A 24,438-nucleotide genomic window follows, 5' to 3' on the forward strand; every position below is an offset into this window, starting at 1 on the left:
TCTGCAGCAGCAAAGGAGGAGGACAGAGTTGTGGTGGGACAGGGGACAGCAAGTCAGAACTCTATCTTGTCCATTTTCTCTTTGAAAAGAGAAAAGCAGCGAGCTATTGGGCAGAGAAGGGAGACACAAACTTGATGAATGATAGTCAGGGAATGAAAAGACAGCTGGGGGACTGTTGTTTAGTTAGAGAGATGGCAGAACAGGGAAGACAATAATCATAATTAAGGAAATCAGCTTGCTGCAGGGCTTCTGCCAGAATAGTTTGGCAGCACAAGAGCACGTGGATCTGGGGATAAGGACCTTGTGTATATAGAGAGGGACAAAAAGAGAGAGGAGGTTTGGAGCCTTAAACCTGTGAAGAATCAACTGCTGCAGGGCTGGGCACAGCAAAAGGGGGCCACGGGAAGGGAAGGAGAGGTCCTGGTGACTGCGAGAGGGGCTGCATGGGCTTTCAACCAACCAGATGCCTATCAATGGTGCCGATGTGATGGTGAGGCTTTAATAAAGCAGATAACTCTGTTGTGGAAAAGGCAGCACGGTCCAGTCTATCCCGTAAAGACCTAGAAACAAAAGGTTAATCCCAGCGCTGAGGCTGGGCTCCTCCTTCACCTTCATTCATTGGCAGCCTGATGCATTGAAAAAAGCTGCCTAAAGCTCCCATATGCATCAAGGGTGTCTCTCTGGAAAAAACATTGTCTACCAGGGTGCTACAGAGTGCCCCAATAATAAACCTTTGTTTAAGCCCTGTTCACAGGGTTTGCAGTATCCCAGCTATGACAGTTAGGGGGAAGCTTGCCAGCACAGATCCCATTCCAGCCATGGGGTTGGACCGGTTCATACACTGTCCCACACAATTGGCACAGCTATAGTTCATTCCCTGGCCAAATTTGACTTAAAAATGGAAAGCTCGAGTCCCAGATGAAGTGTTTGAGGGTCAGTGATAACATGGTTCAGCCTAACAAAATGTTAGTAGTTCATTAAGCACATATAAGGAACACTACTAAATAATGCCACATATAACAACCTCAATCTTTTAAGTTAAGTAAACAGGCACCTTAGGTGAACATTCACATTGTCGATGTTACAAATAAATAACACATTCTCCTAACAGGAAAACCATTTCAAAAAATCAGCTTTCAGACATTTGTTACAGGAGTCAAGCATAAAGGTAACATGAGCTTTGCACATGAAGTCCCGATGCTGTAATGGGAGTGCTGCTGTGTCTTGCAAAAGCTATGCTCAGATTGCGCCTTTGCCTAAAATAAGACCTGACTTTGTTTAGTGATAATACAATCTATTTATTTTTAAATGTGAAAATGCTCAGGGTGGTATTTCCAGCCAGCCTAGCTGCTCTCCAAGATCCCAGTGGCAAGGCTGGCTCCAGCGCCTCTTTTGGAGCCCCAGTGACACCCCACGGCGACAGGGACATGCTGGGACAACACGTATTTGCTTTAATGTGCCGAGTACTTAAAAGCTTAACTGTATCATTTGCATCAACAGTGAATGCAACTTACTTCATGTTCAGAGGCTATAACTCAAAACAGAGCCATCAAAGTCTGATTTGCCATCCCTGGCATAAAAAGCCCCTCTGCCAAGTCTTAAAATGGGGAAAAGATATGTTCTAAGACTTAAAATTGAAGTTAATAATAGTTAAACTCAAAGCAGGGGTCTGACAGACTGATTACCGTCAAGAAATAGAAATATATACAGTATAGGAATAGTATACAGTCTACAAAACTCCTTGTACTTATGGAGGGAAGATAAGGAGGAGAAAAGCAAACCTTAAGAGACTTGGTCTAGAGGTCCTGCACCCTTCGCCCAGCCCCGACGTGCATCTGCTCCAACAATCAAGCCTTTTTCACGAAGGGTGAGCACTGCATCTGACCTCTCTGAAGATATTACTGAGTTACCAGCCCAGGTAAGTTCCTCATGCTGTGCTCATGCCTGGATTAGGAATTAATTTGTCATCACCGGTGTACAGGACACACAAACACATCTCCCACTGCTAGTGCAGCCAGCACTTGTTTACTGTCCCCAGTGGTTAATGGATTCATTAAATGCCTACAGGGACATGATGTCTTTCTGGGGTTTATTAGCCAGTTTGGTCTACGTGGTCTGAATTTTTTTTTTCCCACCGCAGGACAAGATACCTACATAATCACACACCTGGTTTTCCACAGCCATCTTCAGCTGCTTCCCCACCATCCTCCCCTATAACAAACTGTGTTAAGTTTGCTCTTCAACAGAAAATATCTCCAGAATGTAAAACTGCTAGTGCCTGACACGCTCTAGGAAAAGGAGCCACTTCTTTAACCAAAAAAAAGCAACAAAGAAAAGAAGATTTCTCATTGTAGCAACATTTTTGCCTAGCTTTACAGTCGCGCGCTTAAGCCATTGTTTCTGCCCCCAGTTTCTAGCGATATGGCAGGCATGCAGCCCCGGACTTTGTTCCATTTTCTCAGCTGGGAAAGGGACTGCACTGGAAGCAAAGACTCAGAGTTGTGAAAAGTTCAATTACTTGCAGGAGAGCTCCTTGAGGAGGTCCATCACTCAGGGGACAAGCTGTAGCTTTGCGTAAGAGCCTCAGATTCTTCGCTCCGGACTTTGGAAAGGCAACTGTGAAGTCTTTTGGGTACAAATGATGTTATAGCTCTGCCACAGAGAGAGATTTTAGCCCATCACCAAGCACATTGCTCAGACAAAACAAGCCGGCAAACCAAAAAACCCCCAAATTGGACACTCTGGGCTCAAACGGATTCTTAAACTAAATGCCATAAAAGCGGACATAGTTCTTCTGATATCTTCTTGTCAATTTAAATGAGCATTACTTGAAAAGGGTGATCTTAAAATGGTCTTTTAATACTGTAGAGTTCCAAACAAAATAGAATTAAATAGGCATTCATACAGACAAATAGCCAGCTCCATTCCTATAAATATTTCATCCTTAATTTTGAGTGTGTCCATGGTGGTTAACTATGTTACTTAATGGTTGGACGGCCACAACATAAAATCTGGAGAATAGATGTTCATCACTAGGCTTCCCACTAGTAGTATTTCTAATATGCAGCCACTCAGAGGCTTTTTCTTTTTTTTTAAGGAAATACAGTCGATGCCTCTGAGTGGGATTCAGCTGCCCTCCATGCAGCTGGAATCCCGTCCAGCTCCGCTGTCTGCATGTCCCAGGCAGCTCCGGAGGGGACAGATGGCAAAGGAGATTCAGCATAGGATGAATCACCCCTTGAAGGGTCACGGTGTTCCTGTAAACCTAGAGACTACTGACCCCTAAGCAAAATGGGATGGGATATGCAGCTCTCCGGGGAAAAAAGTCTCTAAATTAGAAAGGACATTGATTATTTCATGGTGTTGCAGAAATGCAAAATCCATCCAACTTTCCTTAAGTGCTAATTAATCTAGTTTTAGCATTGCTACAAAATATTCCTCTTCTTAACTCATAACCTACTGTGTTGCTATGAGCAAAACCAAAGTCATCAGGATTCTGGGTTTGCTGCACATAGGAGATAACCTGTAGTCAGTGGCTGATGCTGGAGAACGTCAGGGCTGTGATCCTGACAGGCGGGAGAGCTCAGAAAGGGAGTTAGGTTTTTGAAGGTTGACATGTTACAGAAAGTCATCTTCAAAATAGCAAGTCTATAATCGTGAAGACCCTTTTCCCCTGCTGAATAACCTGGATGACAAATTAAATCAAAAAGTCAGTATGTATTGTTCATAACACTGAATATGAAAACATGGTTAAGAAAATAACAGATTATTAGAAATGGGTACTAAATGCAAACTTGCACCCCCATCTTCTTCCAAGGATGGGGGCCTAATTTACTATATTATGGCTAAATTGTGATTGTGTTAAAATCACTAATTTGAATGGCCTATCCTTTGTATTTAAATTACTCAGCATGCAAAATGAAAGCCATGAAAATATATTATCCTCTATTTTTAGAGGTGGAATTATTTTAATATGCTTCCTTAAGGGACATTCTACTATTTTTAAATCACGAGGCTTAATATTAACTATTTCATATTACGATGGTGCTTTATAATGATCACAAAATGACTAGGCACTGCATCTCAACACTGGGTTACTATGCATCCTTGCAGAAAAACCCCTCAATTTTCTACGAATGAAATATTTATAAATGATAGTTATTTTATATGGAGTTACAAGCCTGACACACAAGACCAAATCCATCCCGGGTATAAAAAGAAGAGGAGATTTGAAGAGGAGCCACATCACATTATGCTGTAGTAAGTTTGTCTATAAATTAAAGCAGCCATCCCGGGAGGTGCCATAAGCAGGCATTGTTTTTTTAATGCCATTAAATGTGATGACACTCAAGGATGTACATTTAAATGTGTGTATAGCTGCATAAATGATACAGGAGTTAGGCAAAAAAACCCAATAAATGTAAAGCATCTTTTGCTCTTTTTTCTCCCCTATGATTACATATTGTTGTAAACCTGCTCTGAGGGTTAGCTAACATGAATTATCTTGTCTGCATCGTGGGTAGTTACACGGAGCAGCTGGCGGGCTGCGAGTTCACATGCAGCATCCCCAGCAGTAATTCATACTTCTGCTTCTGCATCCCTGGTAGGCATCTTGAGGGTTGTTTGTTTTTTTTAAGGAAGGCAAGAGAATTATAATTCGGTCCTGTATTTTTTCAGTTCCACTTAATGCTTACAAACCTGAACAGAGCTAGCAGGAGTATTTCGATGGAAGCAGTTTCCCGAGAAAACGTGTGATTTTCTCTGGAGGTCTTCTACAGGGATTTTTTTTCTCCTCTTCCTATTAACACATTTAGTTTGGATTATGGATTTTTTTTTCCAACTAGAAACATTTGTCATAAACCAGTGTTTCAGCATTTTGACAAAAGCATCATAATTTTGAAATTTTAGGATAAAATGTTTTGATTCAAATGTCAACATTTATTGTTGACAGTAACATGTTGACATAAAGGCCTTATTGTTTAAGAATGTAAAAACCCCCAAATACTACAAGTTGCTGCAGGACAGAAGTTAGGTGGGGGTTTTTTGTTTTCTCTTTTCTTTTGCATAGTACAGGTATTGTCTGCACAAAAACACAAAAAGAGGCAAAGAGGAAGAATTTGGAGGATTCAGCCAGGACCAGAAGATGTCTTCAGCCCTTCCAGGCTATTTCACATCCTCCAAATGAGAAAAACAAACTGCAACCTCAGGTTTATACACTTTTAAGTAAGCAAGAACTACCAGATCTAACCCCGCAATCATTTCTGTCACTAACCGGTTACACTCATGCCAGTTCTTACAAGAGGATACATCCCCCAAAATGTGCTGGTTTAAAAACTTTGTAATACGAACATGTATTTTTATATGCATAGTGCTCTAACAGCTTAGTTATTTAATAAAAAGCAACAATATAATACCTGCCTGATATTTGCCATGCATTACCTATTTCAGCAACAGGGTTTCTTTCAAGCTCTGAAATAACGCTAAGGCAAAAAGACATCAGAAAAATTCTTGGAGACATTCACTGCAGTAAGCGTAGGCAAATATATTCGTAACTATAAACCCCCCTGTAATTCTGCTCTCCTCCATCTGGCACAATCTTGTTGCCCAATGTTATATATATATTTTAAACTCAGCAGGAGGAATATTGTGCTTGCTCTGCAGGACTGCATCTTCAAAGGAAAGCAAATATACAGTTTTAGTTCCCAGGCTATGATTCAGTTGTAAAAAAGCCAGAACTATTAATAAGCTGTGCTCTTACAAACTAACGATTATTATCTTTAAGACTTGAAACAACCTGCTTATTTATTAGCTACATTTGAATTATGAAGTTGGCTCTGAGCATAACTTCCCTGTAGAAATTGGAGCAACTTTATATACTTTTTGTTAGAAGAGTAGTAAAATTTTGAATTTACTGCTAATTGTTTCCTAATGGCTATTTTTCCCAAAAGTTTTTTGTTCAATAAATAAAAAGCCAGATATTTGTTTTCTTTTTCTGTTAGAAAATAAATTTTTAAAAAGGCATATTTTGTGCACAAGCCTTCTATTAATATGATTGGCTATATTCCTTCAGTAACTGATGTATTTTCATCATGATGTATTTTATATAAAGAGGCTTGTGAAATGCAAAGTGACCGCCCAAAATGCACGAGGCAGGCAATTGATAGAGCACAAAAGACTGCAATTCTGGTGTTCTCTGATCTTGCTTAAGTACATAATCATTTGTTTTTCCTTCTTAACGCGGTGTTTACTGTCACTCGTCTGAAACAAGGTTTTGTTCAGCATTATTATAAAATAAAGCTGCATCTCATTTCCAAGTCAATTGCCCTGAAATTCAAGAAATTTGAAAGCAAGATATTTAACAATGGGGAAAATCAAGCAGCTGAAAACCCCAGATTCATCATCTTACTGCTTAACTCCAGCCCTACTTGAGGTTTTTAAGTCATCATCTAAACACAGACACTGAAGGAGCCTTTGTGGGTATGATTTTTTAAAATTGCTCTCCTTGCTCTATTACTTTGGTCCTAAAGAAACCTTGCCTATTCAAGCCTGGAAGAGTAGTTCTTGTGTAACTTGCCATGCAGAGCAAATCTGGAAAAGCTGCACGGCTTTTTGGGAAGGTTCACCAACACCTGCTTGACTAAGATGTTACCAGCTTTCTATATCACTGGCACACAAATTAGTAAAAAACCCTCAAATTATTGACTGAACAGCTGTTTGTCAAAATGCAGAATGATATTGCAGTCAGCTGGCTCTATTTCCAAATATCTTTATATAAAAAGTGTGGTTCTCATTAAAGAAAAAGTAAGACTGAGTTCCAGAGATCTTACCAAGTCATTTAAGATGCTAGAAACCGTAAACATAGAAGAAAAATTATTTGTCTTCACATTAAATAGCTTGTTGCCATGTCTGTAGTCTCAGACAACAGACTATTGAGCTCTCTGCAAATCAAGAAGTCAACTGCACATCTGAGAACTTGGAGGCATCTCATAAGAGAAGCAGATGGCTCATCCAAAAAAACCCCAACCAACACCCAACCCCAAATTAAAATCAGCATTTCTTCTCATCCTGCACATTTAAATATGGAACTAATTGCCACAGAAGGTCGTGGATTTTAAAACCACTTGCACATGTTTGAAAAGTAAATCAACAACCCACCAAGGATTATAAATTATTAAAGCCACCAGCTCTGGTTCAGGACATTCTTCGGCAATTGATTCTGGCTGCTGTAAAAGACAGGAGGCCAGGATAGATGGACCTTTGGTTTCATGTGGTGTGATCCATTCTGTATTCTTATTTAAGACAAGAAGAATCAACAATATCAATTCATTCCTGTTGGAAAAGTGTAAGGTAACCTTCTTGGTAGTCAAACGCAGCGCTCCCAGGCAAGATGCTGTTAGAGCCGACACATCTTGCTCTGTCCCTCTGGGTCGTTTCCCCCTCGTTCCTATATGTACAGGGTGGCTGAAGTCAACACAGCTCAAAAAAACCCTGGATGCATTTTTGCTAGGTGACAAAGGCATAGCTATGTTTTTGTGAGTTACAGCACACCTAACAACAACTGGGGTGAACCTGCCAGCTCATTTGAAAAGGCCTTGGATGAGTCCCTTAATTGGGAGCCTCTGCCCTGCCAGGGAACTTCTCAGAGCATCAGGAGCTTTTGGCAATCAGCTGAAGACGCTCACCGCAAGCTCCTGTGCAAGCCAACATAATACTGGCTTGTGTTTTATAAGAAATAAAACGTGAAGAATATGTACTTTGAGAAAGTGAAGCAACTACATCAGCAACCAATATGTGGTTGCAATAATGTAATTAAACAAATCGCAACGGGCCTGATGAAGATTTCATAAGTTACTTTGCAACAGCAGTATCTCAAAATATCTGCATCTGTGCTAGAGTGATGCCCTATCTAAGGACTTTGAGACCAGGGCAGCCAAACATCAGAAGCCAGCCTGGACAGGGAGACATTTTAGTAGGGTTTAATTACTGCCGTGGTGTGCTCTTAGGAGATCAGTCAGAGCAAAGGTCCACCCAGCCACCTCTCCCGATGCAAGCAAGGACCAGATGCCTGCAGAAAGCAAGCCAACCCTGCGGGGAACCATATGGTGATGCCATCTCGGTGTCACTTGGCCTCCTCGCTTCCAGCTGTCCAGGCTTTTGAGCTCTTAGCCTCCAAAGCCTCTGGGAGGGTTTTGTTTCAGGGCTTTGCCAACAGCTTTTCCAAATCCTTTAAAAGCTTTCGGTGTTTCCTGAGTCTCAAGGTGATGGGTCAAAATCCATCAGCCATCACCCCCACCTCCAAGGTCTTGCCTGACTTTATGGGCAGGGATCTACCCGGGGAGGGAAAGAGGGTGGCAAATACAGCTCTAACGGCTGAAATACCTTTTAAGATCACTTGATGCTGTAGGAAGTGTAAAAAGCAGCTGACGTAATGGATGAAATAACTTCCAGCCAGCCCTTGGAGGCTATGTGTCGCACCCACGGTCCCTGAGCTACACACACAGTACTGCAGGTGCTGGGCAGGAGAAAGGCTACAAAACACCCTGGACTTAAAAAAAGCCCCATTATTTAGCAACAAGGGTGATAAAAAGTGCTTCCCAACTTGCTCCTGCCTAGTAGCCAAAGTTAAAAAGGGTATTTTTTCGTTGTTTTTAGACTCATTCTCTGCACAACATTTGAATCATTGCTTCAATTTTCTGATGACCACCACCACTACGGGTACATCTTCATCTCCATGGGGCTCCTGGCTGGAAAACTACATTATCCTGAGCTGAATATCTACCCTATGGCTGGTTTTTCTTTCTTTTTCTTCTTTCCCCTGTTCCTAACTGGGCTGAAATGGGAATAGTGAATCTCTGCATCGTGACCCCTAGTGCAACAGGTGAGCAAGGACAGCTTCGTGCCAAGGCTGTAAGCAAGAGAAATCACTGTAAGTGGGAACCTTCCATAATTGTCCCAGCCAGGACGACATAGCCCATTTCCCCACCCCTTTTCCATCACAGATCCCATTTGCTTTCTTACACCGTAATTTTGCTGCTCCCCAGACCCTTCCCCAACAGTCTTGGGTGGTTGGATGCGTCTTTCCCAAGCACGCTGATTGCAACAGAAGGGACAGTACTTCTCCCTGGAGAAACTGAAATTAAACTATATTATGCTATAGGTTATATGTATCTTTTATATGTATTTTTAAAAATATCTCTCTCTCTTATAACGCCACCCTGATATGAGACTCCTGTTTGCCACGTATATACCTGTGCAACTGCCTCTATGTGACAGAGCAATAAACATTTCCAATCCTCCATCCCATTCTCTTTCCCCAAGAAAATTCAAGACAATTAGGTTAATAGGTCAGCAGATAGTAAGGTTTTAGTGGAAGCATGGTACCATGAGGAAGATGTCCATGTCCATGTACCATGTTCAATGAAGATGAAACCTGATTTTACGTTCACTGAGAAGTTCAGTCAAGGACATTGAAAAAGCTTTTCTAGACACAACTGTTCAGGCATAGTGAGGGCTGAGAGAAACGACAGGGTATTTAGTAAATTAAAACTTGTTAGGTATCTCCCAACAGGTGATTTGGAATAATCAGAAATTTGCGCGCATAAAATAAAAGGAAGAATTGGCAATGTTTGACAGAAAGGAAGTGTGCAGAATACCCTGTTTTACTGTGAGAGTGAAGATCAGTCTGAAGAGCAGCATCCATTTTACAAAATAAAATAAAATAATAATAAATTTTAAATAAAATAAAATAAAAGCCACTCCAGCCTGCACTCCTCCCTTCCAGGACGGCCAAGGAGGCTGTGAAGTGTATGGGGCACTGTGTGTGGGTCTTGCAAAACCAAAAATATTTGAAGACACCAGCATGCAAATCCGTTTTACCATCTACCAAGTTAGCTATTTTCTAACTGCTGAGAACTGGTCTTATTCCCCCAGCATTTGAACCTAGTAAATAAATCTCTATAGTCCTTTGAAAGTTGTTAGTGAGCAGCAGGGGAAAAGAATTTCTGGGAAAAAAAGAAACGGAACAGGTAAGAAATAAGATAGAAAGGGCAAGAAAGAAGATAGCAGGGCAGCAAGGTGGGGGACTTAATTGCCAAAACCTGGAAACCCATTTAAGTTTTTAATGACAAACCACATTTTTAGGTTCTTATCTGGGAAAAGGAGTAATGTAAAGGTCAGTTTAGCAGTAGCATCATTGCAACTACACAGAAGCAAACTAGGAATTAGAGCAGGGAGAAGAGGAGCATGAACAGGACCCCAGCACCTCTTGCAGCATTTATAGAGATTTAATAAAAATCATTAATTCTGAAGTCTGACTCATAACCCTGGCTGCAGCAAGAGAAAACAACCATATATTAGAAAAAGAAACAAATCGATATCATTGCCAATACTCTAATGTCCTATTTACTGAGGCCGCATTCTCATCTCAGCCATCAACTACCAGACCTTTTAAAAAGTTTTTGAGATTATATTCAGTTCCTACATTAATTTATGAATAAATAAAGCTCTGACATTGCCAGCTGCAATTCTGATTTAATGAGTCACTAATATTTCCCTGTGCATTACTACTTTTTTTCTGATGCCTCGTGACAACATCCGTCACAGCAATTCACACTATTTTAAGTGGGAAATATGGTATAAAGTTTTTGGAAGGTCAGCAAGGAAACTGTCATTTGACATTCCTGCCCATACAGATATACACTGTTTTACTGCTCCTGCAAACTATCAGTGCACAAAACATATCCTAGGGATTTTGGGGAGGTAGAGGAGAGGCGGCTGCTGTAACATTGGGAAAATAACTACACAGGAGCCTTCAGAGGCAGAGGTATAAACAGGAAATAATACGAATTTTCTTGAAAGGAAGATATGTTGTTATGTCCCATGAGAGACAGGTAGTACCATACTTAATTTCATATCATCATGAAGGTAACAACAAATTTATATGTATCTGTTACAGTAGCTCAAATATCACTATAATTGTCACCATGGCAGAGCACCTCCTGCATGTCCCAAAGACCACAATTTCTTCTTCACCCTATGCACCATGAGCACATTTTGAAAAAATAATGAACAAAAAAATCTGTATTTTATTCTTTACAAATGAGAAGGCTGAACGGAGAGGCCATCCTTTGGCCAGGGCTCTCTGCACCAAGCAGGAGCTTCCTCCGGCGGTCCCATCCACGAGCCAACTGCCATGACACTTGAGGCAGGAAGGCTTCCCAAATTCCCACACTTTTTCCATCTGCCATGCCCTAAAATAAATCATAGCAGTCACCAAGACATCCTTGTCTCCTCAAGCTGGCTGTTACCCTGCTCACAGTCAAGTGAATATGTGTTTCACTTTGGCTTAATTACATCGCAAATATATGTCCGCATGGATTTATAAATCAAAACTATCAAAGATGATAAACTCCAAGTGAAAAACAATTTCATTATTTTCAAAGACAGGTCACATAGACAAACAAGCAAACTAAGTGGCTTTCAAAATAAAACTGTGATTCTATAACCCTGTTTTGCCTCACTAGTGTCCACCCCAGCCATACTGAAGTAGCTACCTCTTCTGGTAACTGCATTAAAAATGCTCCTCTCAAAGACAACAGCCTAGAAACACAGTAAAACAGCCTTAAAACAAGCTGTTGTTTTCATCTTACTATATGGAAAACATCTTTGCTAAAACTTTTTCATATGTTTGTGTTAGTTTAAATCGAAGTGTGGCATCCATATTTCCATTACTTTTTTCAGTACAATGCACTCCCAGCATTTATATTTATTCATAGATACATAAAATAGATATACATCTATTGTGGAGTCCAGGGCAAGCCCTGTCTCAGCTTCAGCTTGGCTACTCTCCTAAATTCTTCCTCTCTTGCCACTACCCAGGAGACTTGAGGCTGCTGAGTGTTTAGGGATCCCCTCTTTTAAAAGCCAACGTACTCACCAGAAAATCCCGGCTATCAGACCTCGAGAGTTGGCCACTTTGGTCAAAGCGTTATGAACTGAACTATGAATTTTTCTTTCAAAATCCCTCTCCTGCTCACCCAGGTGGGCTCCATCGCGGCTGCTCCAAAACATCAGCCCTCTGCCACATGCCACTGCTCTTTTGCCCCATGGTCCGGAGCTCCTCCTGCATCCCAAACCCAGGTGAAACCCACAGCACCCAAAACGACAGCTCTACCTAAATGCAATGTATGATGTAATATATAATGTAACAGTAAGGAGGCGACGGCTCAAACTGTTCCTCTTTTGAGTTGGTCTATGGGAAAGAATTTCTGAAGGAGAAAGAGCCTTCTCTTATATTCCTCAAGATTTGCTTTTCTGTCCTCTTTTCTTCCTCCACTGTTCTCTGTAAGACTGTCTGCCACAGACTAACCTGTGTTTTCCATCCCCTGAGACGGATGGACGGCCGCTCCAAAACCATCATCTCTGCAAGAGGATGCGGCGTGGTCCAGACAGATGATCTCGTGCAAGGATTCAGCTGTGTGATACTGCCAAGGCAGCACAGTGTAATTATTAGTCACTTTTTGTACGTGAGCCACAAAGTCACACTGAGGTATTTTCCTTTGCTTATTTGCATGAATTGTTATTTCCTTGTAGATAGAAATAATTATTGTAAACAGCCTTATAAGATGTTTTCTTTCCAACTAAGAAAACATCACAAAAAATAACTGATTGTGAGTACACTGTACATTATGTATTGCTATACCACAAATGACACATCTGCTATCTCGGTGCCAATTAGCCAGGAAGGTAAGAGAACAGCGTAGCAGTTGGGAGCCTTGAGTATTCCTGTAAGATAATGTGGCTGATCACTTCACAACTTGTTTTGTTCCTGCTGGTGTGCAATGGGATACTGTGAAATAATGTGCACCATCTGCTGCGGGTGTGGAAAATGGAACAATGTATATCACCACCCAATGTCTAGGTCAGTACACATATTTTTGTGAGGGACTAGAAGATATTTGTTATCTTTCCTCCTGCTGTGCAGCACTACACTGAATGGACAGTGCAACTCTTATTTTATATTGTCGAGAAGGAATGTCTTTTAGTTGTTACTATGTCCTCCACATATGAAATCGCAACATGATTTAATAGTGTGGAATTAAGTACTGCTAAGCAGGTCCTGGTAAAGTTTTGAAAAATGAGTCAAAGATGAAAAAGTAAAGAAAATACACTCAAAATTCAATTTTATCTTGAACTCTCAGCCATAACCGTATTTTACAGTAGTAGAAACATCCTAAAGGCTTCCCAAGTCACTGAACAGTGATGTCTTACACAGTCCTGAAAGATATTAATTTATTAGCAATTTATTGAGCTGCTGGATGCTTTACATTACAGTATTTTCACACTATTCAGTTGAAATCTAGCTACAGAACTACCAAGCCTATCAGCAAACTGGAAGCTACGGTACTTCAGGTATGCCAACTCCCTAGCAAAAAAAATATGTCAGTATTATGCTTTCCTCACATGTTGAGAACACACTCTCAATTATTAGGCTTCTGTTTAGTTTCAGAAGATAAAAGTTGTTATGTATTGAATATTTAAATATATGCAGACAAGTATTTATCGTAAATTAACTAATCTCAGTCTGAGCCAGTTAGCCAAAATACTGTATTTGAAATGCTGAGAAATTTTCATCATGGTGGTGCTGTGCGTCACTAGAACTGTTTTAGGAATGGAAGGTAGGAAATCCCTTTTATTTCCCATATTGGGTCTTCTTCAAAAGATGGTTTTGTTTGGCACACTATTGCCTGCTCTCACTATTAGAGTGGATGCCATGATATATTTGGTGTTGTTTTAAAAACATACCAGCTCTAAGAGTCAAGTTTTTGTGAGGCTCTAAACAAATAAAGAAAAAAGTGTTTCTATTTTATGTGTTTGTGGGGGGAAATTTAAAATTATAGTCCACCTCCATCTTAGTATTAAAAAAGTAACCAAAATAAGGACATTTATTTAATAACCATATTATTTTATAATTAAAGTATAGATTTGCAGCGGCAAGACTCAAGTTTTGTGCTGGATACATCTCCCTGGCTGCCAAGAAATGACACAAAATTTGGCCTTCAAATGTTCTGCTGCCTTCTTTTTGGAAGAAGGCAGATTTAGGAGAGATTGAACACGGTACCACAACATCAAAGAGAAACCCAATAGCTCTTATGCACAGATAAATACCCAGGATGGGATGAGTGTTTGTCCATTAAGATGAATGGGTGCCACAGATTCCTGCCTAAAGCACGTTTCCAATTCTTATTCCACCCTATGGAAATAAAGCATATTTTTATAATAATTGCTTGTTGAATATGTGATTACAGTTTCTCTTCTTTTAGTTCATCCCCAAAGAAAAACAGGTCACTCACACACAATTCTCCAAAATCATACCTACATAGTAAGACAATTTAAAAACCTCCACCACTGCCCTGCCTTCAGCCGTCTACTCCATCAAGACCACAATTATGCTCTTATCGTACATGAAAAATACTCCAGAGATGCAAAATGTCAAGCATTTTGACCTTCAAATGCGTACTCAGGGAAGATAGTGCAAAGATAAACTATTTTCTGATGTCTACAAACACAGGAAGACCTGCATTTGGCCACTCAGCTGCAGAACAAACCATGTTTCTCCATTTAGGTGCAGCCTTCCTGCAACATGCCAACACCAAGTGACAATGCCCAACTCCAAAAGCATAAACCCACACCCAAACTCTTCCCAAATTGCAACAGCCCTCTGAAGGCTGCAAAAGCCCTGAAAAATTATCTCAACGTAAGAGCTACATCATAAGGGGCACTTACCCTTGAAGGGCTTTTTCTCCAAACCAATCTCCCTTCCCTAGAGTACGGAGAAAGACCGGATCTTCACTGGGGGAGTCTTCACGAGTAACGTTCACCTGTTGAAAAGCCAAAATGCCCCAGCATTTAGAAAACTTTTAATTAACACATAAAACCTGTTTGTTCAGAGAGGGATTCCTCATCTCCCCAGTCTCTCAGGAAAAGCTCCAGTCTGTATCTCCTCTGGGAACCACGTAATTCTCCAGAGTCCTGCACTCTTCCCTCAGCATCACCAACAAACTATCCAAGAAAACGAGCATTTATTTTCTACTAAGGTACCCACTACTCTTGCAAAAATACAATACTTGTGGTTTTTTGGAGGTTTCAACTCTAAACATGGAGTTGGCTGCACAAGCACAGTCATTGCCCATACAGAGTCAGCAGCAGAAATAGGTTCCAAATATTTTCTGTGTATTAGACAGACACATGGCATAGGCTTCTGTCAGCTTTGTTCTGCATGATTCCTTGCATTGCTAAGTTCACTTAAGGGAAAGGAATAACAAAAATAATCTACATTTAGACACAATTGAAATGAAACAGTTTGGAACATTATAGGATGAAAGATGCCACCTCTCCTTTTTACTATCTCTCAAATTCAGGGAGGGGATAACTAGCTGGAGCTAAAATCAAGTATTTTCACTGAAGTTTACAGGAAAATACCATCTTATTTTTAATTTTTTTAATTTTTGCAGTGATAGAGAAAAGCAATTACTGCTGATGGAAAGCAGACTTTCTACCCACTGTAAAACCATGGGTAGTATAACCTAGTGTAAGCCTAAGTTGAAGAAGCTGGCACTGCAATAACAGGAAGATGACTCCACGTCTGTGAGTGATGATTTCCTATCACCAGGGCACCCTGTTTATTTTCTGAAACTATTTCAGAAGAAAAATAGTAATTGATCATCTGAACATCCTTGGCACTGGTTTCCTGTGCCAGTATGGGATATAAGTCCCAGCTGCCATGTAATGACAAAGCCCATGACATCCCTCTGGGTGCTGAGGATGGCATGACATACCAAGGATGCAAAGAGCTCCATGAAAGATGAATGTTCTTGAAGTAATGGCCCTCTGTGAGAAATATTTCTTCCTTTTCAGCTGTTATCAGAGGTAACTCATCCCTCTTACAGTATGAGAAGGCAGGTGAAATATAACCCCCTGCTATCAGGGCATGGTGGGGATCACCTCTCCCAACGTTAACCACCTATAAATCTAGTTGTCCAGTCTCTGTCTATGGTCAGTGGAGAGGGTCAGGCATTTCCAAAGCTTGAGTTGTCCAAAATTTAATTGGGATGAGCAACTCTCCGGAGGTACCTTGCTTGCATACACCAGAAAAATCTCTCATCTGCTCCTTTTCCGGCTGTTTAGCTTTAATCAGAGCTTTTGCATATGCAAATGCACAAAGCCAAAACCTGGGACGTTAGACACATCCTTTTGGATTTAGAGACATTGTAGTTGTAATTTCACTACTCAATTTATGGTTGTGGCCCACACCTTCTCCCATCTCTTTTATGGATGGTAAACCCAGTGGGTTTGAGTCATTAATGAGCGCTCAGTCTACATCATGCTACATTTAACATCTGCAGTGACTCATCGAAGATCAGATGAGGGTAGGGAATGCGTAATGGATAAGCCAGGAACATTCGTAGCTGATGAAAAAAAACTTGGGCAAACAAAGGGAACTTTAATGCAGGTTTAAGCTCTTTCACCGTGACCTCCACTCATCCTGAGCAATGAGTGCTAAGGGATTATGGAAGCGTGATTTCTATATGGTTCAAAGCGATGAGCCATTTGAATAGCCACGGAACCAATGAAGAACTGGCATTAAATTGGTGCCACACCATGGCTTTTAAAGGGAAAATGGTGCACAATGGCACAGCATGGCACATGCTGCCTCCAGGTAAAGGCAAGATACAGAGCAAGCATGGAGCAGCAGCACTTAGCAAGCAGAAGGGACCGAGCTGTTTTCATCTGATGTATTATTCAACAGATTTCTGCGTGCAGGGTGTTTTGAACACACTTCTGATTTCTATTCACTTGGACTAGAGGAAACACGCTAAAATAAATAAACTAAATGAGCTCAGGATTGGGATCAAGTGCAGCGGATGTTGCTGATGGAGAAAAAGGGAAAAAGGATTCTGCTCCTAAAAGAGCTATACATGGAGAATGGACTGAAAGAAAACGCAAGTCTTTCTAAGCATTTCTGAGAGAAGTGCTGGGCTCAGAAGTGTAAAAATCTTCTCTGTTCACTTGACTGTCACTACAGACACTCTGACATAAAAGGCAAGGCAGAGTTTTTATGAGTAGCTCTCGCTGGTAACACTCATGCAATGCTGCTGAACGCAGAAAGTACATGTGAGGTCCCAGGTACGTGAGCTGCAGCCAGAATCCTTTCTGGCTTATTAAGCTGCCTGGGTCGGGTTTTAGCATGTGACGTGGCACATTACGTGCCCCTGCTTCAGAACATCCCAAGCAGCATACAGTGATTTGTTAATTCTATATTTCATTGCTATTTATTCCATATTTCACTGCTGAGGCTTTATTTCTCCTATCCTGGGCTGCATCCTTAGCATGGGTTAGTTATTACATCCATTGTGTAGCTCTTCTGTCCCAATACAGGTGTTAAAATTAAACGCCATCAGTCACTGATACCTCTTTTGCAAATCAGTAAGCTTGGAAGAGAAAACCGGGCAGAATTTAACCATCCCTGTGGGAAATCCTGTCAAAACATGAGGATCCAGCTGAGGGTCTGGGAATTTCTCAGCAAGCCTATGTGCGTTGTTTTATTTTAGTTCCCTTTTTCTGGCCACCAGCTGTCGTAGTAAGATAAAGTAGCAAAGCCCAGGGATAAAGCCAAGGAGGATCTCAAGCATGACTACAGGGCTCTGGGGCAACGGCCAAGGGCATGGGTGGTTTTCTCCTCCATCATGCAGGTGAGGTGTAAGAGCTTGAGGAGGTGCAGGTCAACAACTGATTGCCCAGCTGGTGTCAACAACAGGGATTTGGTTTTCACAACCAAGGGACTCTCTTTGGAGATTGAGGACTGCTAGGAAGAGATGGGTTACACCTGACCAAGTGGGGCAAAAGCATCGCTGCCAATAGGCTGCTCAACATGGCAAGGAGGTCTTCAAACACTCAACAGGGGAAGAAAGCACACCCTCCCGTTATTTTTGCCCATTAAAAAAGGAAGAAAAAAAAAAAAAGATTTGAAGCATGCATCATGGTTGTCCTTATTCTAGGAGAAGAGGAAATCTCACTTCTGAGAGGAGGGAAGCAAAAAGGCATGAGGGAATACCACCAAACTTGGATTTCTGCAGTCTGTGATTATCTTCCCTTCAGAAGCTTGAGGTTCAACAAGGCCAAGTGCCGGGTCCTGCACTTCGGTCACAGCAACCCCATGCAGCGCTACAGCCTTGGGGAAGAGTGGCTGGAAAGCTGCCCAGTGGAAAAGGACCTGGGAGTGTTGATTGACAGCGGGCTTTATATGAGCCAGCAGTGTGCCCAGGTGGCCAAGAAGGCCAACGGCATCCTGGCCTGCATCAGAAGCAGCGTGGCCAGCAGGAGCAGGGAGGTGGTTGTTCCCCTGTACTCGGCACTGGTGAGGCCGCACCTCGAGTCCTGTGCTCAGTTTTGGGCTCCTCACTGCAGGAAAGACATGGAGGTGCTGGAGCGTGTCCAGAGAAGGGCAACCAAGTTGGTGAGGGGCCTGGAGCACAAGTCTTATGAGGAGCGGCTGAGGGAACTGGGGCTGTTTAGCCCTGAGAAGAGGAGGCTGAGGGGAGACCTTATCGCTCTCTACAGCTACCTGAAGGGGGTTGTAGTGAGGTGGGTGCTGGTCTCTTCTGTCAGGTGGCTGCAGATAGGACGAGAGGAAATGGCCTCAAGATGCAGTAGGGGAGGTTTAGGTTGCATATTAGGAAAAACTTCTTTACTGAGAGGGTTGTCAGACATTGGAACAAGCTGCCCAGGGAAGTGGTTGAGTCACCATCCCTGGAGGTATTCAAAAAGCACGTAGACAAGGCACTTCAGAACACGGTTTAGTGGGCATGGATGATGGTTGGACTCAATGATCTTGAAGGTCTTTTCCAACCTAAATGATTCTATTATTCTGTGATTCTTGTCCATGACTATCTTATTCATCTGAAAAAGACCATTTTTTTCCTCCGATGAAGATTGGCTCCCAGAGATAGAGAGCGGAAGATGACAGTGAAAATCTAGTTTTAGTACCCAAGAGCCGACAACTGCCTTGGGAGAGAACCCAACAGTGTGTACAACACCCATGCTCTTCCTCTATGGATGCCATGGGGTTTTTGCTACCCTTAATTATGCAAGGCCAGCATTAATATGTGCCTTGATGCAAACATCAGATCCAGGAACCAGGAGGCTGTGGTTGGCCTACTTCCAAGCATATTTATCCATTTATGTTTATTTTCACTGTATTGCATCTCATCTGCAGTGGGAAATCACTGTGTGCTCCCTTGAACATCTCCATCCTGCTATGTGGAAAGCAGCCAAGTGTTTCTCAAGTGTAATAGTATTAGGCCAGCTAAAAAAATAATAAAAAAAATCGAATGGAAGGAAAAACCTTGTTCTATAAAATCCCATCAGGATTTTATGGGAAAAGAGGTCAAAAAGCATATTTTCCTTGTGAGCAGTGGAACAGAAACTTGGACCTTTTTTCTTCCCCAAGGAGAGAGCTCAGACTTCTCTGGCTTCCTGTTATTTAATTTGGAGAAGCTGAGAAGTGATAGCCATGGGAATGAAGTCTGGAAATCAGCCCTGTAAGAGGGATACTTAGCAAAGAAAACGTTGAGTATTGTAGGATATAATGTTAAAAAAAATAATTGAGCTTTTTGGTCATTTACTGAGAGACCCGACAACTGTTTTCAACCCCAAAGTGTTCACTGTGAGCACGTGTGTAAAACAGCATGAGATCTATTTTCTCCCCTTCAGGCCACTCTTCCCTACTGATACAGCGCCAAGAAGTTTAATTAAATGTCAAGTGCTGCAACATTTGTGCCACGGGAAGGGGAGAGAGAAAGTGCTGGCTGGCACTGAATTTTGAGAGCTCATCATCACCATCATTGCCATCACCCCACTTGCCTTTGAAGGGTGTCAACTTACCTTTCCTTTGCTGATTATAAAGAAAGTGTCCCCTCGAGCACCTTGTCGTATAATATACTCTCCACTTTCATAGTGCGTCTGTAAGAAAAAAAAAAATAAATTAAGATGAACAAACAGAATCAGAGACTGTTATTCAGCAGATAGTTTGGCAGTTTTGCAAGATAACGCTTATGGAAACATAATCCTGGACCAATTTTATCCCAGTCTGACATTGGCCGTGATTTAAAAATTGTCCTGTGTAGAGGAATATAATAATTAAAATGGAACAGTTTATGGCTTGCCCATTTTTCTTCTTACTGTGTTGGTGCCAGTTTTTGCCCAGATGAATTACCCTCACAGCCTAAATCCATTTATACTAAGTAAACTAGACAGAGGAATTTTCAACAGAGAATACGGTACATGAACTAAACTGCAATAGTATGTCCATTGTAAAAATAGTTCTTTTCCTTTTTTTTTTTTTTTTTTTTTTTGTTGGTTTTGGTATTTTTCCAGCTTTGCTAGCAAGGGCTTTATTCAACAAATAATTTTTGCTCTTCTCCTGTTACTATAGTAGTTTAATCCATCCTTTTTGCCTCATTTTGTGGAATATTCCTTGCTAAATTGTGTCACAGCTTATCAATGCTTGCATCTAAACTTACTAGGATAGCTTCATCCCCTGTGTTACCCCATCAAAATCAATATGCATTTATACATCACCAAAAAAATAAAAGCCAATATTTTCTAAATAAAGACTTTACATTCATATTTAGCCCCTCCAAACCCTGGCACGTTCTTCAGAGATGCTCTGCCCCCTGCAAATTCAACGAACATCAGCTCAATAGCAAGTGGAGGGAGGGGAAATGCTAAGAGCTTCCCACCCAACATCTCTACCCATGTCTCCTACTGGACAAATGACTGCTGGGTTTTTTTAATCAAGCCCCTGCAGAGAGCTGCAGGTGTCAGGTCCGCTGTGCCCCAGCACCAATTTGTGACAAAACCTCCCCCAAAATAGCCTGTGCTCTGGCTCGGGTGTTGTTTGAAGCTACACTAAAGCACAAAGCCCCACAAAAGACGGCCAGATCTTTTAATCCCAAAGTATGTATAAACAACAGCAAGGATGGGTTTGAGCTAAGACAGAGGAATTAATCAGAACCCTAGATTTTGGATCAGCTTGAGATGTTTTCTGTCAAGGGTATTTTACTGACCTGTGTTTGTTTATTTATCTCTACACTCAACTTTTTTGGTGCCACTTACAAACTGGTAACAGAATCCATCATGAAAACAAATAGGTAAAGTGTCATGTAAATGTGTCTGAGAGAAACAACTCCTTGGTTTGGGAGCACTGGGCATGTGGGGATATTAATGAAAAGTAATTGTCATAGAAAAAAGAAAATATATCTGAGGGAACTATGATACAGAATTAATTAGGTTAGTTCTTAAAAATACATATAGTTAGGCAGTGGGTGCTTATGCCACCCTAAAAAAAATTCTGGGTAAATCAAATCAGAAAGTCAAAGCAGTATGTTAGTAATTAATACTCTTCAGACTCTCCAGAAGATTAATAAATTAAAAAATACGGTTCTCTATCAGAATCACAAATACTGAATATTATCACGTCAGTTTTCAGAAAAGGGACCAGGGAAGGTGGGTCAGGAAGACTAATTTGTGGGTTGCCCAGATCCTGAACGGGCTCTGATGGATCTAAAAACTGCAGCATTTTTCCTATTTCTACGTGCCAGAGTGGGAAAAGGAAAAAAACGCTGGAGGAGACCATGGACACAAACTCACAAAGTTTTACTTCTTACATAGGGTGTTTCTGGACAGTAGACTTTGAGAATGCACATTTTGAGAATCCAGGTTGAGACTCCTTGAACAGGCCTGATTTTGTAAGGTGTTGGGATCATACCTGCTGAGGTGGAATCTTGTAGGCACCCAAAAATGTAATGATTGAACATACTGGTCAACAGGTTTCCAATTTTAGTACAGGCAAGCTATATTCATTAGACATATTAAATTGCTACTGCTTATATGACTTATGTGCAATTTTCAGCTGATACTGCCTTAGAGCTGACTCTCAACTTCTGGCCAAATCACACACTCAGCACGGTAAAACCTTCTTCCTAAAAGGCCCTTTCTTGGTCTTAGTCACCAATTACAACTGCACCAACACCCTAGCACCGAGACTCAGTCCTGCTGCCATATCTGATTTCCACCCACGAGTCCTCCCAACCATTGCCCACCCATGAGTGCTCCCAACCTTCCAACCCAGGATTCTACTCAAGGAATGAAAGGAGAACAAATCTGAGCTTTGGAAGGTTTTGAAGGGGCCTCTTACTTTAGCATCTCTTGCCTACCGTAATTTTTCTTTTCCTGGGCTCTAATCTCATTCAAAATACTGCAAGGCCTTCTTCCAACATTCAAATTATATTCCTCTAGTCCTTGCTGGAGTGCCCAATTGCACAGAGCTTTCATTTCACTTGACCTCCTCCTCATCGGCACCTTTCTCCATGCCCTTCCTGCGGTCCACATCTTCATCTTTATGTATTTCAGCCCATTTCTTTCACAGCTAATTCCACCTGGCCTCACCACAATTCTTCTTGCTTGAATCAACCTGTCCTTCCCCATTTTTTAACAACGCTCTTCCTCTTAAATCCTCCTTTTCTAACACAAATCAACTCATCCGTGTGCTTCGCGCTTCTAACAAAATTATTTCTGTCTGTTTAGACTGAAAGCACTGTGCAAAGCAGGCAAAGCACGTAAGTGCTCACTTACGACATATGCAAATAAAAAGAATTAAAAAAATAAAAATAAAAACAAGCCTCTTGCTTTTAGCCAGCCATGTATAAGGTAGCAATACATTCTCAGGTACATACGGTGCCATTATACAAAGTCATCTGAAGAAACGCTTTGGCAAATGTTGCACGTATTCATGATATAGCTGATTTGTATTTTAGCAACACAAGCTTGGTTTCATCTAGAGAAAACCAGTCCAAGAACAATATGAGGAAAATCAAGAATTCCTACAGCTTTGCAATGGTGTGGTGGCACGTGCAAAGGAATACTATTTGAATTAAAATCACAAAAAAGAAAAGCAGTAAAGCAAGCGGGTTCAGTGTGTCTTTACTAGCTTTAGAATGACCTCACTGCTTCTTCTGGACTTGCATTTGCAAGATTCAATTCAATGGCTGAGCTCTAGCAAGCTGTTGGAAGCCAGACTCTCTTGAAGGGGATCCTTCTGATGGAGAGAACAACAATTTGTTGGCATCTTCTTAAATTCTAGCTTCAAAGCCCTGTTTATTCTGGTCAAAGAATTTCCAGAGTGCCTTTAAAATAGGTAACAAATATTTCTATCCCACCTTTGCAGTCGCAAATGAATAAAAAAAATTATGCAACTAGTGTAACAACCCAGATTTGGGCTTAGAACGTGGATCTTTTTGGGTTTAGACTTTTCTCCCAAGAGAAAGGGACTCTGGACAGAATACTGTATTTTCAGAGGCAATACCAAAGTTCAGTGATGAAAGCTAATTTAATATCTCATACAGATTTCACTGAAACCTAAGCATCACATAGGTTTTTGAGCATACTTCTTAAGACATAGCTCCTTCAGGCCACAAGAAAATTAAAGCAAAACACAGAAATTAATTCCTAGCCGGAAGAGTTGACCAGAGTACCTTAACTATTCTTACATTTTCTTCTCCTCAGCAGAAAACCGGAGCTGAAATCCAGCATAAAAATGAAACTGAGAAAACCCGAATAGAAATGCAGGCTGCAGAAATACAGCTGTACAACCTGCCAAGGTCGAGATAACCAGGCAGCAAAGCTAATAGTTATAAGGGTCTTGTGTGTGCAGAGGGAAAAAAAGGTTATAACTGAGGCATCGAGGTCCCGGTTTGGCATCAAAGTCTGAGAAAGTCGGCAGTCAAAAAACCAGCAGTGTTAAAGCCGAGAAATTACTGCTGGGAACACTCATATACCAGCAAGCCACAAATGTGTATTTCAAGAGCTTTGGCAAATGGGGATAAAGGCTCAGCTTCGATGAATTATAAATGTTACAAAATTTAGAGGATTTGTCATGCTAACTAGACTGTTGTTTTGTAAAGTAACACTGGACCCTTAAGGTACTTCTCTACGGAGTGACAGCTGCTTTATCACCTCTTGAATAATCCCCCAGTCCCCTAGTACCCCATTTTCCTATATAAAAAAAATACCAGTCTAAACCAGTAAGGGGTTGCATCCTTAGCGATGCAGGGATGTCCATGGGGATGCAGAGTGCATGCCAGACTTGTGACCCAAACACGTGTTTATCAGAGGACAGTTAACTGCTCCAATAAGAGGTTTCTTCCTAAGAAAATAAAGGATAAAATAAAAATAAGGGATTAAAAGAGTGTCTTGTTTTTTCTTCTTTTTTGGCACACGCAAAACATCCAAAATTAAAGATTGAAGGTTTCCTTAAAAAGAATTAATTCTTCCATTAATATTCATGGATCTTATTTCAGTATCTGTCCTGTACATAGCTTA

The 24,438-nt window shown here is 41.2% G+C and overlaps 1 protein-coding gene across 2 annotated transcripts in view; it reads right to left on the reverse strand.

Annotated features, from left to right (window-relative positions):
- Window positions 1-24,438, reverse strand: part of PRKG1 (protein kinase cGMP-dependent 1) — a 527,620-nt gene that overhangs the window by 108,629 nt on the left and 394,553 nt on the right. For both annotated transcript variants that reach the window (XM_049810177.1, XM_049810176.1), the window contains exons 6-7: window positions 19,942-20,019; window positions 14,785-14,879 (exon numbers count right to left, since the gene is read on the reverse strand). In XM_049810177.1, the coding sequence (XP_049666134.1) occupies window positions 14,785-14,879; window positions 19,942-20,019 (173 nt within the window). The remainder of the gene's footprint in view (window positions 1-14,784; window positions 14,880-19,941; window positions 20,020-24,438) is intronic.

This window comes from Accipiter gentilis, chromosome 9 (genome assembly GCF_929443795.1).
Source record: "Accipiter gentilis chromosome 9, bAccGen1.1, whole genome shotgun sequence".
NCBI classification, from domain to species: Eukaryota; Metazoa; Chordata; class Aves; order Accipitriformes; family Accipitridae; genus Astur; species Astur gentilis.